The sequence below is a fragment of the Amia ocellicauda genome, chromosome 5, assembly GCF_036373705.1.
Source record: "Amia ocellicauda isolate fAmiCal2 chromosome 5, fAmiCal2.hap1, whole genome shotgun sequence".
NCBI classification, from domain to species: Eukaryota; Metazoa; Chordata; class Actinopteri; order Amiiformes; family Amiidae; genus Amia; species Amia ocellicauda.
In genome coordinates, this window is record NC_089854.1 from 34,485,012 (window position 1) to 34,505,226 (window position 20,215).

The 20,215-nt window shown below is 36.4% G+C and overlaps 1 protein-coding gene across 2 annotated transcripts in view; it reads left to right on the forward strand.

The window, feature by feature from the left end:
* The first annotated feature begins 240 nt into the window (after positions 1–240).
* Positions 241–20,215, forward strand: part of fdxr (ferredoxin reductase) — a 36,102-nt gene continuing 16,127 nt past the window's right edge. Inside the window, exons 1-8 of one of the 2 annotated variants that reach the window (XM_066704884.1) lie at positions 241–670; positions 840–942; positions 8,234–8,331; positions 9,934–10,029; positions 11,558–11,680; positions 12,625–12,738; positions 13,122–13,223; positions 20,070–20,177. In XM_066704884.1, coding sequence (XP_066560981.1) covers positions 500–670; positions 840–942; positions 8,234–8,331; positions 9,934–10,029; positions 11,558–11,680; positions 12,625–12,738; positions 13,122–13,223; positions 20,070–20,177 — 915 coding nt within the window. In that variant the 5' untranslated portion in view covers positions 241–499. Of the gene's footprint in view, positions 943–8,233; positions 8,332–9,933; positions 10,030–11,557; positions 11,681–12,624; positions 12,739–13,121; positions 13,224–20,069; positions 20,178–20,215 lie in introns of both variants that reach the window. The other variant, XM_066704886.1, reaches the window with a different exon arrangement.

Sequence of the window (20,215 nt, forward strand, 5' to 3'; positions counted from 1 at the left end):
TATTATTAATTATTATTATTATGCATTTATTCTAATAATTTAAATTAATTAATTTATTTCTGTTTACTTATAAATATTATCTCTATCTCTATGTCTTTCAGTTCTTTGTGAAGAGGGTTGGGTAGAGGGTATATATAATATAAATAAGACTTTATTAAGGTCCAACTGGAGTGTAAATCAAAAGCGGAACCTTTGTTTTAAACCGTGTTGTCGTAGGGAAGGAATGGGCAGCTGACAGCACAGATGCGATTAGTGTGCACATGAAGTTTATCCCGTGGTTTCTAGTATTAGGTTATATATGGATTTTAACATTATTACATTTCTAAATCCAGATTCATTTTATTAGAAATTATGTATTATTATTATTTATTATTATTTATTATTCTGTGGACTCAGACTAGATCAACTGCATTAACGACTGCATCACCGTTGTCCATTCAAGCTGAGTCTATGTGCTGTAGCCTGTGCGAATATAAATGCATTCATTAATTTGTATCTAATGTTGGACACAAAATATATGGATTTGTTTCTTCTTCCTCGTATTAAAAAGTCAAATGTTATATGGATTAAAGTACCCATACATGTTCTGAGACAAACTATTTTAAGTGAGTCTGCATACGATAACGTGTCAGGACCTCTGTGTGAACTAATGCACTTCCGAAGTCCAAAGGTGAAGTTTTGAAACAAGATTAATGTTGGCTTTCTGTTTTGTTACGAAATTGGGAGAAAAAAAAATCCCCCCCCCCCCCCAACTTACAAAGACCTTCAGTCATTGTCTTAGTCAAAGGACGTTTTAATAGGAAGCACACAGATATAAGGTCGTGTTTTTGCGTGTCCAGCTGGACTCTGAGGACAGGATGAACACTTGCCGGAGAGGACCTGTCCTGAGGCCGTTCAAATTACTCCTGACCAGCAAGTATGGCTGCAAGTCCCATTGTTATGGCAAGTATTAAAACTATATATTTTCACTATGATCTTATGAATATTGGGGGGTACATTGTCCATTTTAAGACACATTGCCGTTAAGACAGAATGAAAGCAGTGGAAATATATATCTATATAAATGAGACTAGCACTTGTATAACACTTGGCGTATAAAAACTTAGTTTTGGTTTCACTTCTATTTAATTGTTGATATCACGTAAGCGTGACGTAAACACTGGAACTGTTTGTATGGGGCTTTTTTTATTGAATGCTTTTTGCAATATTATTGTCCTCAATATGTACAAATACCTGCTACGTGTAATAACCTACCATAATGAAACTGTACATTAAATGTTTTTATTTTATTTCTCCCACAATTTTCATCATCATCATCATCATCATCATCATAATTATAATAAAAGGCCTACTATTAGTGTTAAGAAGAGACAATGACCACTACATGTAGTCATACATTTAAAGTAATGTTATAAACACAGAAATAACACAATGATATCAAGTTCACAAGTCCATTTGACCCATCACGCTCACTAGAGAGTGATTTATCACATCCAGACTATTTTTGAATGATACTAAGGAGCCAACAGGATGGGGAAGCTTGTCACAATTCTCTTTGAGAAGAAATGTGTCCCCTTTTTATGTCCCAGGGACCCTGTATGATGTTGAACATGCTTGAACATACTTCTCATGATTTTAATTGTATGAAAAAGTCCACATGTAATGTTCTTTGTTCCCGGCTAAAAATATTAATTCCCTTAATCTGATTATGACATTCCTTCCTGATGTGGAATTTTCCTGCTTTGCTCTCCTCTGAACAGCCTAGAACAGAGATGGAATGACTGATGTAGAATCAGGAAATAATTACGAGAAAAACATTTACTGTTTGTCTGTAGTTACAAGTTTTGGATTTTTTGATTCTTTACAGTACTATGCAAAGGTTTTATGCTGGTGTGAAAAAATGCTGTTAAGTAACAATGCTTTCAAAAATAGACATGTTAATAGATTATATTTATTAATTACCAAAATGCAAAGTGAGTGAATAGAAGAAACTAAATCAAATCCATATTTGGTGTGACCACCCTTTGCCTTCAAAACAGCATCAATTCTTCTAGGTGCACTTGCACAGTTTTTGAAGGAACTCGGCAGGTAGGTTGGCCCAAACATCTTGGAGAACTAACCACAGTTGCTTCTCTCTTTTCATGTAATCACAGACAGACTCGATGATGTTGAGATCAGGGCTCTGTGGGGGCCATACCATCACTTCCAGGACTCCTTGTTCTTCTTTATGCTGAAGATAGTTCTTAATGACTGTCGCTGTATGTTTGGGGTCGTTGTCATGCTGCAGAATAATTTGGGGCCAATCAGATGCCTCCCTGTATCTGCCTGTACTTCTCAGCATTGAGGAGACTGTTCTCCGGACAGTAGATGGGTGTACCAGGGTCCCACTGTTTTCTGCCAATTCTGAGCTGATGGCACTGCTGCACATCTTCCGATTGCGAAGGGAAGTAAGCATGATGTGTCTTTCATCTGCTGCAGTTAGTTTCCTTGGCCGACCACTGTGTCTATGTTCCTCAATGTTGTCCGTTTCTTTGTGCTTCTTCAAAAGAGCTTGGACAGCACATCTGGAAACCCCTGTCTGCCTTGACATTTCTGCCTGGGAGAGACCTTGCTGATGCAGTAGAACTACCTTGTGTCTTGTTGCTGTGCTCAGTCTTGCTCAGTCAGTCTTTTGACAGTAAACTGTCTTCAGCAACCTCACCTTGTTAGCTGAGTTTGGCTGTTCTTCACCCAGTTTTATTCCTCCTGCACAGCTGTTTCTGTTTCAGTTAATGATTGTGTTTCAACCTACATTTTGAATTGATGATCATTAGCACCTGTTTGGTTGTTTAATCATACATCTGACTATATGCCTACAAAATCCTTGTCTTTGTGCAAGTGTACCTAGAAGAATTGATGCTGTTTTGAAGGCAAAGGGTGGTCACACCAAATATGGATTTGATTTAGATTCTTCTGTTCACTCACTTTGCATTTAGTTAATTAATAAATATAATCTCTTAACATGTCTGTTTTTGAAAGCATTCTTACTTTACAGCATTGTTTCACACCTACCTAAAACTTTTGCACAGCACTGTACATGTGTCGATGATGGGTGTCCTTCAGCTGGCAGGTTTTCTCTATTGGTGACCTGTCCAAAAGTTGTCTGTAATTCCATTTCACTACTATGGCTAGAACTGCACCCCCTTCTGTTCATTTAAATTTGCATAAAGTGTGTTTGCCCATTTAATTTATGTAATAATGTAATTTAATATAATTTGTCTATCAGTTTAAAATCTTTGAGAGTAAGCTAAACAACATCTCACAAACCTAAGTCTGTGATGTCCATTGTCAAAGCCGGTCTAGTTTTCTGAATTGTATTTGACCTTTTAAATTTGATTCTGGGTACTTCCTGGATAGCATGCCTCACAGAGCAGCACTAACACATGACACTCACACGACCACATCCTAGCAGTGAAATGGCCTTACCTTTGAATTCATTAACGTTTAAGACATCTAGGTTCTTTTGGTGGTTTTGTTATGTTTCCAGTTTTGTCTAATGCATTGACCGTTTAATTTACAATGCATCAGATTGTTTTGTTTTTAATTCGTTTTTTAATGTTTAGTTTCGACACTTGTTTATTCTGATTCTGATTTATAACTAGTTAAGCAATGATGATTGATTGTTTTTTTTAAAGATCCCTGCAATCAGGAAATAATATTACTGCAAGTGTCAAATTAATGTGTATTATCAGTAGCAATTGTCTATGTGTATATCACAGTCCTTTAAGTTTGTTTGTTTGTTCAAGGTAAAGCAGTGTTTATTTACATTCACATTTATTGCTCTCATTATCTCATTGCATTGTATTGGTTTTCTAATTCTTATTGTGCATGTTGTTAATGCTACTTAGAGTTGTTGTTATACACCTGAGGGTAGATAGGTTTTTTCCAGTCTGGAACAGGAATTACTTGAAAAACAAAACAAAAATGCGTTGTTAATTTTCGCCAGATTTATAGGGTTGTTTGTGAAGAAGAATAGGGCAACAATAATCTGAATATGTAGCTTACTGGTTGATATGATTAATTGGACCTATACACCTCTCTCATGTTGTAAGAGGTTGAATGGTTGAATTATCATAAATAATGGTTACATTTGCAATGGACAGGTGCGTGGAGGTTTAGCAGCTGGGCCTCACAAACTGCTAATAATGTTTATTACAGGAGTTATTGATACAGAGAAATTCTCCTTCTTTGTCTGTATCTCATTAATTGTTCACCTATTGTTCAGACAACGTTTGTATAGTGGAACAATAACTTGTAGGTTTTCTGTTTGCTTAATATCTTGGCAACTGCGTTTCTGAAACAGAGAAGAGGTGTGCAATTTAAGCAACCTAAACAGGTTTCTGAAAATCTGTTTTAGGAGCATCAACTACTGGGGCATGTCTTTAACTGCTAAATCTGATCTTGAAGGAAACAGTTTTGAAGGCTACAATACTGATTTGACAAGGAAGGTAAAAACACATAATGCTGGTGCTTGAGAGATTAGTTACATAGTATTTGTGATTATATATACCCATATAGTTCTCAGATTCTTCCATTCTTTCCACTATCGGCTTTAATTTATCTCTGACATTTTATTAGGGTAAACATAATCCAGTCATCCAGAACAGATGATAATCTCTTGGATTAAGGAAGTAAAAGTAGAAAAATACAGATGACAGTACTTTATTAAATCTCTATTTGCAGGGCATCCACAAATACAAAAATGAAAACATAGGTGATTATTAAGGAAAAGTAGGTAGTTCAAAGCTATGGATGTCCAAGATCAAGCTCCTCATAAAGATATTTAATCATGTGCACTTATCAGTAAAAAGGAACCAGGAAACCTCTGCTGAATAAATTAGATAGACTAGAGAACAACAATAATGATTGACAAATGAACCTATAACTAGGGTAAAGATCATTCAATGTGTGTCTGTGTGTGTTTCTCTCTCTCTCTCTCTCATATATCATCTTCAAACGATATTGATCCACTGCCTTCCACTTGATTAAATCTTTAGCTTCCCTTTTCCATGTCATGCCTGCAGAGTTTATTATTTAATCTTCTCAACTTTTATGTGATCGTCTTCTCTGTCTTTTTTTCATCTGTAGGTATCCTTTCAGTAGCTTCCTTTTGTTAATCTTTGATTTGTTCTAGTAATGTGTCGAGCCCATTGCCATTTTAACATTCCATCGATGTCAGATGTTTGTTCTCAGATACAGTCATATATTCTTGTTATTCCAAGCATACATCGTTCCATGCTTCTTTGTGTCACCCACAATTTCTGTAACATTTTTGCATTTAATGACCATGCTTCACAGCCATAAGTGAGCACTGGTAGTATGAATTGAATACATTTCTCTTCAGGCAAATTGGTAGATTTACATTCAACTGTTTCTTCCAAATTTACTCTATCCTATTTTCACTCTTCTTTTGATTTCTTCCATAATATCTCCCTCTGCAATGATTTATTGTAATAAAGATGGAATCTGAGAGTTCTTGAAGCTGCAGGTCTACAGGTGTTTTTTCATATTTATGTTATTTATGTTTCCTCAATATTTTGATTTCTTAGAGCCCTGATGACTGCATTCTGCATTAGAATACATTCTCATAGCCAGCAAAGCCCGGGCACAGAGGAAGCTCATGTTCTCTGCATCTTTCCAATAGTTTTCTGACAAATTGTAGGCCTACGATCCATTGTGTTAGATTCACTATTGAATACTGCTTGTTCTCTTGGTTGGGTGAAGTCCTTGTTCTCTTGAAAGCAATGTGTTCATATCTTTGTAAATACTTTATATAAGATGGGAAGTAGACGAATAGTTAATAGTTAATAGGCCTATAGTTCTTCGGATCGTCTTTGTCTCCTTTCTTGTGAAGGAGAATGACAGTTACATTGTTCTATTTATCCAGTATCACTCAAGTGTACTTTGTTTCAATAACATAACCTGTTTGTGTTCTAACTTACAAAAACCATCACTAGAATGTGGTGTACTTTACCTCTTTAGATTTACAGTTATATACATTTATAAGAAAATCACAATTGAAATGATTATGAAAAATACTGCCTAACGAATAGATTTTATAATTTAGTTTTTAGACAGAGGATTGTGCTTATATAATCTGAGCTGTTATTAAATCTGTTTTTGATCTGTGCTGCCTTATATACACCTTTAACAACCCAAAATATTTTATTTATTGTATTATAAAGAGTAGGCCTAATTCCAGAGCTGTACAGCATTGATAGATTATATATAAAAATATTTTCCAGTTCTTCAGTATAGAAATATGGTAAGCCTAAATATGAGTAAAAACAAATGTGAAATGTATAAGTAAAACAAAGGGTAAATAGTAAGAGTGATATCTTTGATGTGTAAAATCCACCTTCATGCCATCATAATCAGGGTTAGTGTTTTTTTTTTTTGTGGTGGTCATTTGATCAAGGGCATTCACATACTGCTAATGGGTACAATATCATGATTACAGAGATAAGATACATTTGCTCAATTATTCATATTGTTATTAGTGAAAGCTAAATGATTCTTGCATCTGCTCTAGAGGTTACTATACAGTGAGGGAAAAAAGTATTTGATCCCCTGCTGATTTTGTACGTTTGCCCACAGACAAAGAAATGATCAGTCTATAATTTTAATGGTAGGTGTATTTTAACAGTGAGAGACAGAATAACAACAAAAAAATCCAGAAAAACGCATTTCAAAAAAGTTATAAATTGATTTACATGTTAATGAGGGAAATAAGTATTTGACCCCTTCGACTTAGTACTCGGTGGCAAAACCCTTGTTGGCAATCACAGAGGTCAGACGTTTCATGTAGTTTGGCCACCAGGTCTGCACACATCTCAGGAGGGATTTTGTCCCACTCCGCTTTGCAGATCCTCTCCAAGTCATTAAGGTTTCGAGGCTGACGTTTGGCAACTCGAACCTTCAGCTCCCTCCACAGATTTTCTATGGGATTAAGGTCTGGAGACTGGCTAGGCCACTCCAGGACCTTAATGTGCTTCTTCTTGAGCCACTCCTTTGTTGCCTTGGCTGTGTGTTTTGGCTCATTGTCATGCTGGAATACCCATCCACGACCCATTTTCAATGCCCTGGCTGAGGAAAGGAGGTTCTCACCCAAGACTTGATGGTACATGGCCCCATCCATCGTCCCTTTGATGCGGTGCAGTTGTCCTGTCCCCTTAGCAGAAAAACACCCCCAAAGCATAATGTTTCCACCTCCATGTTTGACGGTGGGGATGGTGTTCTTGGGGTCATTCCTCCTCCTCCAAACACGGCGAGTTGAGTTGATGCCAAAGAGCTCGAATTTGGTCTCATCTGACCACAACACTTTCACCCAGTTCTCCTCTGAATCATTCAGATGTTCATTGGCAAACTTCAGACGGGCCTGTACATGTGCTTTCTTGAGCAGGGGGACCTTACGGGCGCTACAGGATTTCAGTCCTTCACGGCGTAGTGTGTTACCAATTGTTTTCTTGGTGACTATGGTCCCAGTTGCCTTGAGATCATTAACAAGATCCTCCCATGTAGTTCTGGGCTGATTCCTCACCGTTCTCATGATCATTGAAACTCCACGAGGTGAGATCTTGCATGGAGCCCCAGACCAAGGGAGATTGACAGTTATTTTGTGTTTCTTCCATTTGCGACTAATCGCACCAACTGTTGTCACATTTTCACGAAGCTGCTTGGCCGATGGTCTTGTAGCCCATTCCAGCCTTGTGTAGGTCTACAATCTTGTCCCTGACATCCTTGGACAGCTCTTTGGTCTTGGCCATGGTGGAGAGTTTGGAATCTGATTGATTGATTGCTTCTGTGGACAGGTGTCTTTTATACAGGTAACGAGCTGAGATTAGGAGCACTCCCTTTAAGAGAGTGCTCCTAATCTCAGCTCGTTACCTGTATAAAAGACACCTGGGAGACAGAAATCTTGCTTATTGATAGGGGATCAAATACTTATTTCCCTCATTAACATGCAAATCAATTTATAACTTTTTTGAAATGCGTTTTTCTGGATTGTTTTGTTGTTATTCTGTCTCTCACTGTTAAAATACACCTACCATTAAAATTATAGACTGATCATTTCTTTGTCTGTGGGCAAACGTACAAAATCAGCAGGGGATCAAATACTTTTTTCCCTCACTGTATATATAGGTATATAGGAATCCATGATGCTATTTTGTGTTTTTCTCTTTCTCTGCTACAGGTACTAGGTGTTTGGGCTCTTCTGCTGTGTCTCGGCCTCAGGTCTGTATAGTGGGCAGTGGACCTGCAGGTTTCTATACTGCACAGCACCTGCTTAAGGTCAGTGTTGGCTCTGTGATATATCCTTTGACAGGCATATCCTTTTGCCAAGAACATAATCTTAGTTGCTGTTTTATTTTGTATTATGCCTTTACAGAATGTCTCACCCAGCTGACTATTGATACAAAAATATATTGTCATATTGTCCAGGGTCAGAATCTCTTGAGGTGGGTTCTAAACTCCTGAAGGCAGCTGCAGACACAGCTTTGTATTGACAAAGAGGGCTGTTTGAGTGGAGATGCAATGCCTACACACTGAAGTCATGCACTCTTAACATTTGCATTTGGATGCTAAACAGGAACTAGCAGTCAGACATTTATGTTGATTTTTTTTTTTTTTTTTTTTTTTTTATTGGTTTATGTTTTATGCATTATATTTTTTTGCAGTATCTGGGGGGTTTAATAACATCAAACAAATACATTTCTAGCAGATTCTTCAGTTTCCTGTTTCCTTCAGTAAGATAGCTCAGGGTTTGCATGTTTTGGTTGTCCCAGCTTATCTCCCTTTAACACGAACATTTGCTTATTCTTGCACAAGTGTGAAATACCCACAAACCCACAGAACACCTATGTTTCGGTTGCATCACGGGACCTCACTCATCATAACTGCATTGTTATTTTATTCAAGTTTATTAGAATTGACATTTCCAGAACAGAAAGCCTTTGAAGCCCACTCTACACTCTGCATGAGAACTGAAGTGTATCTGCAGTTTTGATTGCAGTCATATCAGTGGATCAGAATGTGCAGAAGGATTTGAAAAGCATGTATTATTTGTAACTCTTTTCACGGTGTGTTATGATCTTGGTTACCATATTGGTCAGAAATATAAAAGGCAATTGCGAAGAATAAACATCAGATTAGGGAAGGGAAACTCAATGCTTCAGAATGTTTGCAGTAAGATTGCCCTAAAAGTCAAACATATACATACATTTTATTGGCATTACGTTGGCATTTGTTGTTGGTTTTTGTTTATTATATATGTTTTTTCCCTACATTTATTTTGTTAAATACAACCTCATTTTGAATGGCCTGTTTTTTCAAACACTGAACCTCAGAGGTCAGAGGTGTCGTTGAACAGCTCTGCAGTTTTTCTTTTGAATTGTCCCAGCTGCAGACCTGGGTTCAGTTAAAGTTGTGTAATGTATGTAATAGAACAATTACAGTCCAGTTACACTATTGTCATGCTTTAGGATTCAAAACTCAATACACATATGATCCTCTACATGCAAATCTTGCTTACTGTCAATTAAAAAAATACTTAATTACTACTACAAATAGAATTGTAATGCACAAAATTGGTATTAAACAGATGCAAAAAAAAGAAAGTGAATGTGTTACATTTTAATATGTGAATTACTATTTCAGCATAATGAATAAGTATCCTTTTGCATGAGAAAAATACCTGTGCAAACCTGTGAATACCTGAACAGACCTTGAAGAGCTGGCTAGTTAATGAACCATCGAGGCCAGCCCTAAATTAAAGTCATCGATACATACTGATAATCATTTGTTTAGTAGTTAAATAGTTTGATTTTAATGGATAATAAATTTAGCACACAGAAAATACTAACGGGGATGATGTCTCTCTTCTGAATATTGTAGAATCACCCAAGCCTTCAAGTGGATATCTACGAGAAGCTGCCTGTGCCGTTTGGTCTTGTTCGGTTTGGAGTAGCACCCGATCACCCTGAAGTGAAGGTCAGTCTGCCCGTTCCTGGTCTGAGCTGCCATTTGCGAGATCTACAGATTATACGGTACTGGCCAAGTGCTGGAAAGCAAACAGATGATGTCCAGGATCGGGGGGGGGGAGTTCTTCTTTGCTCTACTCCCTGGATATCTAATATCCTCATTTGCTTGCATAGATAACTAGCCTCTTTAAATATATGACACTGCTGAACACACTCTCCCAGAAGGCAGTTCAATGTGTCCTTCTTTTACTAGGAAAGCTGTGTAACTGGGAAGTGTGTGTTTTGCCTGATCCATTGACTTAAATTGAGTGTTTTAATTGAGTATGGATGTATGGTGTGTTTTTCTCTTAAAAACAACTAACAACAACAACAAAAATCCCCAGCTTCTTTTAAACTTGATTATTTTCTTTTTATAGAATTTTAAAGATTCCCTTTATTGAAAAAATTGAAACACTATTGGATGTAGTGTGATATCTTATTTCCTGCTTCTCAGTTTGGACTCATTCAACACTGTAACACTAAACATGTAAGAAGTTACATAGAGTCAAGATTACATATTGTGGAATGTTATAGTGGAAAACTCACTTTTTTTGCTAAAATTGTAAAACAATAATGCACTAAATTATGCATTAAGTTCTAAGATGTGGGATTTGGCAAGGTTTGACCTACGTTGTCACAAGGTAAACGTGACCCTTCACAACCACTCCATCATAGCAGACAGGACAAGGCTTTGTAAACAAGCCCACCCCAGATGCTGATGCAAGGCTACTAAAGGACCTTCTTTTGAAGGACAGTGGGGTGTGTTAAACCATGTCTGGTTCTCTATTAAGGTACAGAGATCTGATGATTAATCACACTTTATCAATTATTGTGCAGTGGTGTAATTCTTTATGTAAAAAGAAAGAATGTTGAGAGCAAGTGTTTAAAAAAAAAAACAAGTTGAATAACAAGATTTGTTGTTGTCAATTCTTTCTTTCTCTAGGAGTATTGCACACAGATTAGTTATTTTGCTGGTGCATTGCTATGTATTATATCATAAAGTTGTATATGTTTCATAAAGTGCATAGCCTTGGACTGAGTCCCCAGAATGCACATAGTAGTTAATGAATGTCTATTCACTGTGCCCTTTAGCAATGCAATTGCTATCATGATTATACTTATTATGATGATTATTATTATTATAATTATTATTATATTTCACACTGAATAAATATGTATGTAAAGATGTATACTAAAGTAATAAAAACACGATTAAAAAACATCTGCCTTGCATTTCACATCTGTTATTTTAGAAAACGGTATGTATGCAGATAACTTGCCCCCTCCAATACATTGACAAAGATTACATTTTAATAAAATGAGTTAAACAGGATAAAGCAAATATGTCTCAGAATGTTGAGTTCATTGTGAGGAAAAAAACTGATGACAAAATGTCCTTTATTGATTTATGTTCTCCCTCATCATCAATCGTTAAGGCCAGATTGTGATCAGATTTGCACGAGATCGTGTGTAACATCAATTGTGATCTTGCATTGCAGAACGTGATCAACACTTTCACACAGACTGCCCACCAGGAACGGTGCAGTTTCTATGGGAACGTCAGCGTGGGCTGTGATGTCACCGTGGAGGAGCTGCAGCGAGCCTATCACGCTGTCGTACTGGTGAATAGCCCTTGTCATATTGCTTTTTACAATCGACAATCATGAGGTCATGTTTAGGAAAAGGTTTTTAGGAATAGTCAGTGGAACAGATAGTGATGAAATGCACAACAAATATTTAAGCAAAACTGACATTTTGGGGGGCTCTGAGGTGAACAGTTCCTAAATACTGTTGAGAGAACTAGTCCATGATGTACATAACCGGAAGGTTTTTAGATGGTGCAGATTATAGGGGATAGAACCAGTCTGGATGTCTTCTGAGTTTAAGGTGCAAGGAGAATAAAGCATCTGTAGTTATGATTGTACTGCCAATTGTCTATCAAAGTCCTCCGAAACCCCCTTGAAAGTGGTAAAGATAAGCTCTTTATTGCTGTATGGATATGAATTATGGAATACATGGCTCACACTGACTGGTGAACTTTTTTGATAGTTATTAGGATAAATTAATGTGAAGAGCATTTTTTAATTATATTAACATTTAATAATCCAATAAATTGACTGGATAAAGAGCAGGGAGTGAGGTGGCATTGCCAAATGTTTGATGATCCTTGGACTGACTTGCAGGAATGAGTGGAGGAAAAACAGTTATTGAGAAAAATCTGTCAAGTCCCTTGTAGTGGGGAAGGAGCTGCAATGTAGTCGCTGGCGCAACAAGGGCCAGAAAAACTGGGCCGGAGAGAGCCAGGGCCAGAGCAGCAGTGGCCAACACACAGTACCCAGTGTCCCTAATGTGTGACAGTGTGTTTCAGGGACTTGCAGAGGAGGGGGTCAGGGGTCCTGCCCCTTTTGTCTGCAGAGCCCTAATTGGCTTCTCCGCCCCCACCCCCATACAAGTGCCATGATTCCGACTGTGCCCATTCAGGAGCCCACTGATTTGTCCACTTTTTCTGGTTTTGAGCCACCGCCCCCAGAGTATGTCTGCACGTTACTGGTGTGTTTCTCTGCAGAGCTATGGAGCAGAAGGAAATAGGAGATTGGGTATCCCTGGAGAAGACTTGAGTGGGGTGTACTCTGCTAAGGATTTTGTAGGCTGGTATAATGGGCTGCCCAGCAATAAAAAGGTGGGTTTGGTTTGGAGAGTAATTCCTTGTTAATCCCTAATGGATAGATCTAGTCAGTTTTGACCTACCTGCTAATCTTAATTTACTAAACTGAATCTGATGTGCATATTAAATAAATGAAAATCATGTAAAAAATATATATATTATGTGAAAAATGCTAATTTTCCTATATTGAAACACACTACAGTCCCATGCTACAGGTTCTATACTAAAATCTTGTCTTGGATCATTTCCATAGGATGGAGGTATTGTAAAGCTAATGGTGATTTTGCTTCTCAGAGTAAAAGAACAGCCTCTTCATTGTTTAATTGTGTAATTTGGCAACTTGGAAGGCAGTCATGAAAACCCCCATCCCACCTGTTTGTGGATCTTTGTCTTAAAAGTTGAAGCCGGACCTGAGCAGTGAGACGGCTGTTATTTTGGGACAGGGAAACGTAGCTTTGGATGTGGCCAGAATATTGCTTTCTCCCTTGGACCTCCTCAAGGTAAGTCTATTGTGTGCTTTTTGTTGTTTTATCTGTCCGTTGTTATGGAAGTTTGTTTTCCCATCCGTTTCATAGTAACTGTAATCATTCTGCATTGTATGTAAACGTTAAACTGCTGATACAATAGGTTGGATCATGTTTCTTCACTTGAAATTGCAGGGTTTGCTTGTATTAAGATACAAGGTTTGTCATATAGCCCACTGTGATTGATTCCCCAAGAGGGGCTGAGTGAGCTTAAAGTCACATGGGTTTCATTGGCTTGTCACACAACAGAAACTTCTATATGTTACTGGGCACATATGAGTTTGTAGTGTTTTCAGTAAGAGTGGTATTAGTCCTTCCCACAATGCTACAACTCTGCTGTTAAATGATCGATAGTATTTGTACCAAAGGTAAACTGTGATATCTGACCCCTGTGGAGACTATACTGCAATTAATTAATTGGTGTGTTTTTTATTGTATTTTATATCCAAATATAACATTAGTCATTTTCCCAGTAAACCTCTATCAATTTATATGCAGTAGTCAAAGTTTTACCCTTCAAGTTGGCATTGACTTTGATTTCCAAGTTTCCAGAAACTGTGATAAGAGGAGATGGACTGGATTATTAATGGACACCAAATGAGCAAGATGGGTCAAATGGCCTCCTCTCGTTTGTAAACTTTATTATGTTCTTATGTTCTTGGAACTGGGTAGCAGTAATATCCATGAAGTACAGGTGACAAAGCACTAAAAAGGAAGGGAAATAAATATGAAATAGCAGAAAAGTTTTTATTTTGTTTTGTTTTAAAATAAAGGGCTGGTTTACCTTAAGTTAGTGAGTCAAGTCAGCTTTGCTTAAAACAGTATTGTGCATTATGCTGGCACAGAGGTAAGCTGTTACTCATCTGGTTCAACCAACTAGTGAATCTGGTACATGGTTTCACACCAGCATGAATTTCAGAAAAAAATGCCCTATGTTTAAAGGCTATGCTCAATATTTCCATCAAGCACACACTTACACCAACATAGCACAAGGTCTCCTCTGTAAAACAACAAACATTTAATTTCCTCTTAGCATTATTTCCAGTCATGTTGCAAATGTATTGTTGCTTAGAATGTACAAAATTAGCAACATCTTGGTGTTGCCAGCCTTATGTTTGCACTGTAGAGCCTTGAGTTCGAAAAGAAGCAGATGTCTTGACTCCACACATTTTGGAGGGTCCAGCAAGTAAGCCAATTACATATCTAAAAATATTTGGTTTAAAAAGACAATTACTGTAAAACAGGAAAAGAAGCGGGTGCTTTACTGTGGAAAGTGATATTTCCTTGTTATTCACATTTTCCTGTGGTTGGAAACTGACTTTATAAACATAGTTCAATACGATCCTTTTATCTCAATTTTGATTTGATAAGAAAAGTGTTATTATAATATTCCTACAAGGTACATCTTGATAAGTTTGTTCATGCTGAACATACTGTAAACCCAGAGGTCAAAGTACTCACATCATCTCATAAGACTTTTTTTTCACCATTACTTTTAATTGGTCTTATAGGATAGAGTTTATAGATGATTTACTGTAATTTGTTATCCTTATTTTCTTTCTTTAGTTTTATACCTTTAGCGTATATAATAAATAACATGCATCAGATATGTTTTGTTGTTGCTCTTTGCTGGAAGAATTTATATGGGGAATGTGTTTTGTGTGGAAAGCACAGGTAAAACAAAATAAATAAAGATGTCCTTCAATAGGTTGTATTTCTGCTTCACTGGCTAATTTAGACTACAAGCGCCAAATGGAATGGAACTGTACAACAAATAAATAAAGGAATTAAGATTAATGATTTCAAGAGAACCAGGGGACCTAAATGGCAATTCAGTTTAAAATAGGAAATGCTTCTTTACACAGAGTTGTGGTAGTCTGGGTCAAAAGTTTCCAGCCATGTTGCTGAAATTGTTACTTGGGGTTCATTTGAAAATAGACTGTGATTTTAATGGCCTCTTTTGTTTGTATATTTGTATGTGTTTTCACCTTCTGAAATAAGTCCTGGTTATAGTACTGCAGGGGTTACTGAAATGAAGATTTCCCTTAAGTGGAATATTGAATAAGACGTATTAGTAACCCTTATGGAAACTAAATATATGCAGAATATATTTTTCAAAATATGTTATTGGATTTTTTTTTTTTTTTTAATATCTGTAACAATATATTCCTTGAAAATATATTACAATATCTTATACTGCAATATATTAAAAAATATGTAAATTATTGCATATTTTTCAAAATATATGAATATATTATAACAACATCAATATATATTTTAACATATATGTAACAATATATTGTCCTATCTTCCTGGAACATACAGTATATAATATACAATATATACGACTACAATATATTTAAAATGTATAAATGATTGCTGGGTTTGTATATTGACATGTGATATATGAAAATATATCAAATTTAAAATTAATGTTCAAATTAGCTTTAGCCAGAGTGCTCTTAAAAAAAAAAAAAAAACATTACATTTACAATACAAAAGAGTAATACAATAAAACATAATATCAACAGGGATGTAAAAATACAATCACAGAATTAAATAATATATATAAATATATGAGAAATATATTATCAAAACATCAAAATATAGTTTAATATATATTACAATATATTGTAATTTTTCTGGAAAATGTTACAGTAATACAGTAATATACTTTAAAATATATCAATTGCAGTTTTTGTATATTGATATATTTTGTGAAATACATTTAATACATTTTTAAAACATAAAATATTAAATTACATCATATTTTATATGTATATATTTTAAACTTATAAATGTATTGTAAACACTTTAAATATAAAACATACACACTGATTGTCTTTTTACCCACTTCAGCTCCAGATGTTCAATACAATAAACTTGGCAGACTGCGCTACAGGGTCAGCTGCGCAGCATTGTGATGGATCTGGCTGCCGCAGATGTGCCTTCATTGCCGACTGTTCAGCACTGTTTTCTGAAACTTTCCCTGTCACAACACTGTATAGCTTTGGCTAAAAACTATATAAACCAGGTTTAAACGTAGTTAAAGATACAACAAGCAATAATAATATAAACCTATGTATAGACATGTAAAAGGTGAATGGATTGCCACAATAGAAGACTTCTAGACACGCACAGTCCTGTGGAAACTCTAATTGACATGTGATTGTATAAAAACGGCACATGATCGCTCTCTGCCCCGAGGCCATTAACACTGACATCACACAGTGTCCAGATGAAGGGCTGTGTCCTCCGTTTCCATCAGCGGGTAACAAAGCTCGTTGATTTTTCCGTTTAGTCTTCTTGATGTCCCTTGTTTAGTGCCCAGACATTTCTTTGGTTGCTTCTATGAAAATAAAATAGTAAAGAGAGAATTAAATTATGAACAGAGACTAAGCTCATAGGGTTCACAGTGACCAATAAAAATAATGTATGTGATATTTACACAAATTAAGTATTGACATTTGCACCAGTCAAATCAAAACGTTGCTTTTTACCTGGATTTGTTTCACAGAAGAATCACTAGGGAGGAAAAAAATAAAAGGCTAATGTTTGATAGACATGGTTACTTTATCAGAAGATATGTGTTATTGACCGATATTTGATCACCTCTACGTGAATAACTGTAAGCGCAAAACAGTCCCGAGTTGCATACACATGGAAAGTGCTGGATTGCATTTCTCACACCTGTTTGACGTCTTGCTCTGGTTTCAGTGGAAGCTCTAGTCCCAATCGCCATTGGTTTAAACTCAACAAAGCAAACACTTGCGCTGGCGTCTCAATCCCAAAAACACACGTCAGCAACAAGTCTTTTAATCCTTTTTACATTTTACATCACAACTGACATCAAGCAAAAAGGAAAAAATCCTGTTATTTGTTGTCCTACTCTCCATCTTCTAAGCGTGACTCATTTAATCCTTCTCTACGCCTCCGTCTTCAAGTGACATGCCCCGCCCCCTCTCTCTCCTCCAATCATCTCAATCAGTATCAAGTGTTTCAAAGTTGACTGGAAGCAGAGCAAATCACGTCAACTCGGAGCCTGTACAGCTCAAACTCATTATAGATAGATAGAGAGATGTATAGATGGGTAGATAGACAGGGGTCATATATTAGGAATATGTAATATTTTAATAATGTAAAAATGTGATTAGATTAAAAATATATACTGTTATATATACAGGTGAGACTGAAGTTTTGGCATCCTTAATTTAAGCAATATTCACTAATTTAGTTTTAAATGTATTGCATTATTTCAAATGGATTGAGGCTAGACAGTAGAGCAGTAGTGGAGATTCCAGTTGACTGGACTGAGTTAAGACAGATACAGGTCTGTAGAGTTGCAGAAATTGGCCACCTCTGTCTAAAGCCCAAGCCCAGCTGAGCCCAGTCTAACCAGCTACCATCCACTTGGGACCCATCTGGGTGTGCTGGCTGGGTAGTTACATATGAAATATTTTGAGTTATGATACTTGTCCAGACAATTGCTAGTAGACAATACATACCTGCAACACCTGAGTTTGAGACTCAGGCATTTCACTACAATGCAATGTTAAATATGTATTATTGAAATTGGAAATAATATATTTGGTGAAATATATTTTGTAAAAATTACAAATACATTTGGTGAAATATATGAATGTAAATATATTCTTACATGTATTTTAGATATGATTTAGGAAAATGTATTTTGAACTGAATATATTTTACATAATATCGAATTATATTTCCACATATTTTTATAATATATTGCAATATATTTCCTTTCCGTATGGGAAACCATTTTGTAAACCTGTTTTAGGTTATTTTGTTGTTTTGGACAAGGAATTAGTATTTTCTTTCTCATGACAGTGTTATGGAATTTGATTGTGAAACCTGCTCCTGGGTGTTCTTTAAGTGTTCTTTAAGTGTGTGAATGAGCATAAATTGGCAGTTGACAGTTAACCAATGACATGCATTAAAACTAATTTCACTGGAATGTTATATACCCGAAATTACTCAATCAAAGTGGGCCAAGAACAGTATAGTGTTCCCAGACCTTCTTGGAAAGCCTGGAAAATAACTGCATTTACAGCCTTGGAAAGAAAATAATATATATTTTAGACAGACAACTCCATGTAAGTGGATTTCTATGCTCTAGCTGCATCTGGTTGAATTTGTTGTGAGCTGATAGGTGTTTCTAAATACGTTTTTTGGTTTGCATGTGATTCGTAATATGTTGTGTCTGCAACATAATTATGAAAAAAAATTCCTTTGAGAGATTTTTTTATTTTTTATGATGACTGTACAGCTGGTGCTGAGATTTAATCTGTACCTCAATAGCTTCCATGTGGAGCAACTAGCATAGGATGTTGTTTATTGGACACATTGTGCAATACTAGTTTCTACAATGCTGTACTCTGCAAGTATAAACAAGCTGTAACTGCGCACATGAGAAACGCACTTGGGATTAATTTCAAGTTTTATATAAGCCTTCTGGTTCAGCTACATTTATAGACTGATAGCTCAATGCCAATATGGAGATGATGTATTTTGTGGGGGATTCCTGTGCAGATTCCTAGACAAATTGTGGAGGCGTATTGAAAGCATTCCTTCCTGCTTAGACTCCTGCCCTCGGTCCCTGCTGTGGATTCTCTTTTATAAAAAGGATTTTAGCAGTACTTAAATTGTATGTCCCTGTACTGTGTAGCATGAAAATGAAATAAGTTGGGAACCAAAATAAAATGCAAAAATCTGTAATAATATACATATAATATACAGGGTGCTTATTAAGTTAGATGGCCTATTAAATCTGAACTGCACTTTGGAACAATTCAGTTTGGAACAAACAAGAATTGGGACATAGGGCACATGCTATTATAATCATATTGTTATCTTGAACACTGATTAGATCCATGCAGCTGTGTAGCATGCCCTTCCTCACACACAAGCCATCATCAGTATTAGTCACACTGCGTTGGTGTGTATTGTCGATATGTTCCCCATTCTCCCATTTACATGTGATATGAAGGTAGTGCTTCACAGTGCAGTCTTAATGCTAGACATCTGAATAGGCCACAGTTTTGGACATTACCTTGCACATATTAGTAGGTGCTAAAAGAAAAAAAAGAAATGTAGTAATTACCCTGAGAGGAAGACTGTAAATCTTTTGCTGATTGTTTTTGTGCTCGGCTTAACCAGTACAATACTTTGACCTCTTGACCCAGAGAGCTGACAGCAAGCTAAGGTTATTGTGCCCATTTTTCTATCCAATTTGCTGTTATCACTCTGTGATTCCCTTATGATGTCAGATCTTCAGATTTGGATTTACAACAAACATTGACTTGAGTTTTACAGCTTGTCCTTTCTGTTTCATATGTTAATTAAGCAGCACCCTTGCCTTCTGTCAAGGATTATGACTTAAGTTATGTCGTGCAGTCTTTCTCAAAGTTTTCATGTATAATATAATATGAAGGAGCTTTGCATAGTTGTCAGCATCCCCAAATTATTTACAAATATTTCATTGTTCTCCAAAAAATGGCATTCTGGACAGCAGTTTGAAATGTAAACATGCACCTGTCATTTCAGGGGATATGAAAACTTGATCTCCCTAAAAGAATTAGGACCTGCATGACTTTGTGCCTATTAACAGTGATTTGGATGGTGAAAATTAGAATTAATATTTTTTCCACATTTCCTTCATATTGAGTAATAGTAATATATTTCCTGAAGTGCTGTACTATTAGAATATAGACTTAATATTCCTGTGGTATTTCAAGATTGCAGGCATTTTCAATGTTTAGGGACAATACTCCATTAACTGCCCCTGTGATTTGTGTGCAGAAAACGGACATTACAGAGGAGTCCCTGGAAGCCATTGCAGCCAGCCAGGTCCGCAGAGTGCTGATTGTGGGTAGAAGAGGACCCCTGCAAGTAGCCTGCACCATCAAGGTGAGTAATATATAGAATCTGTAACTATGGGTAACTTT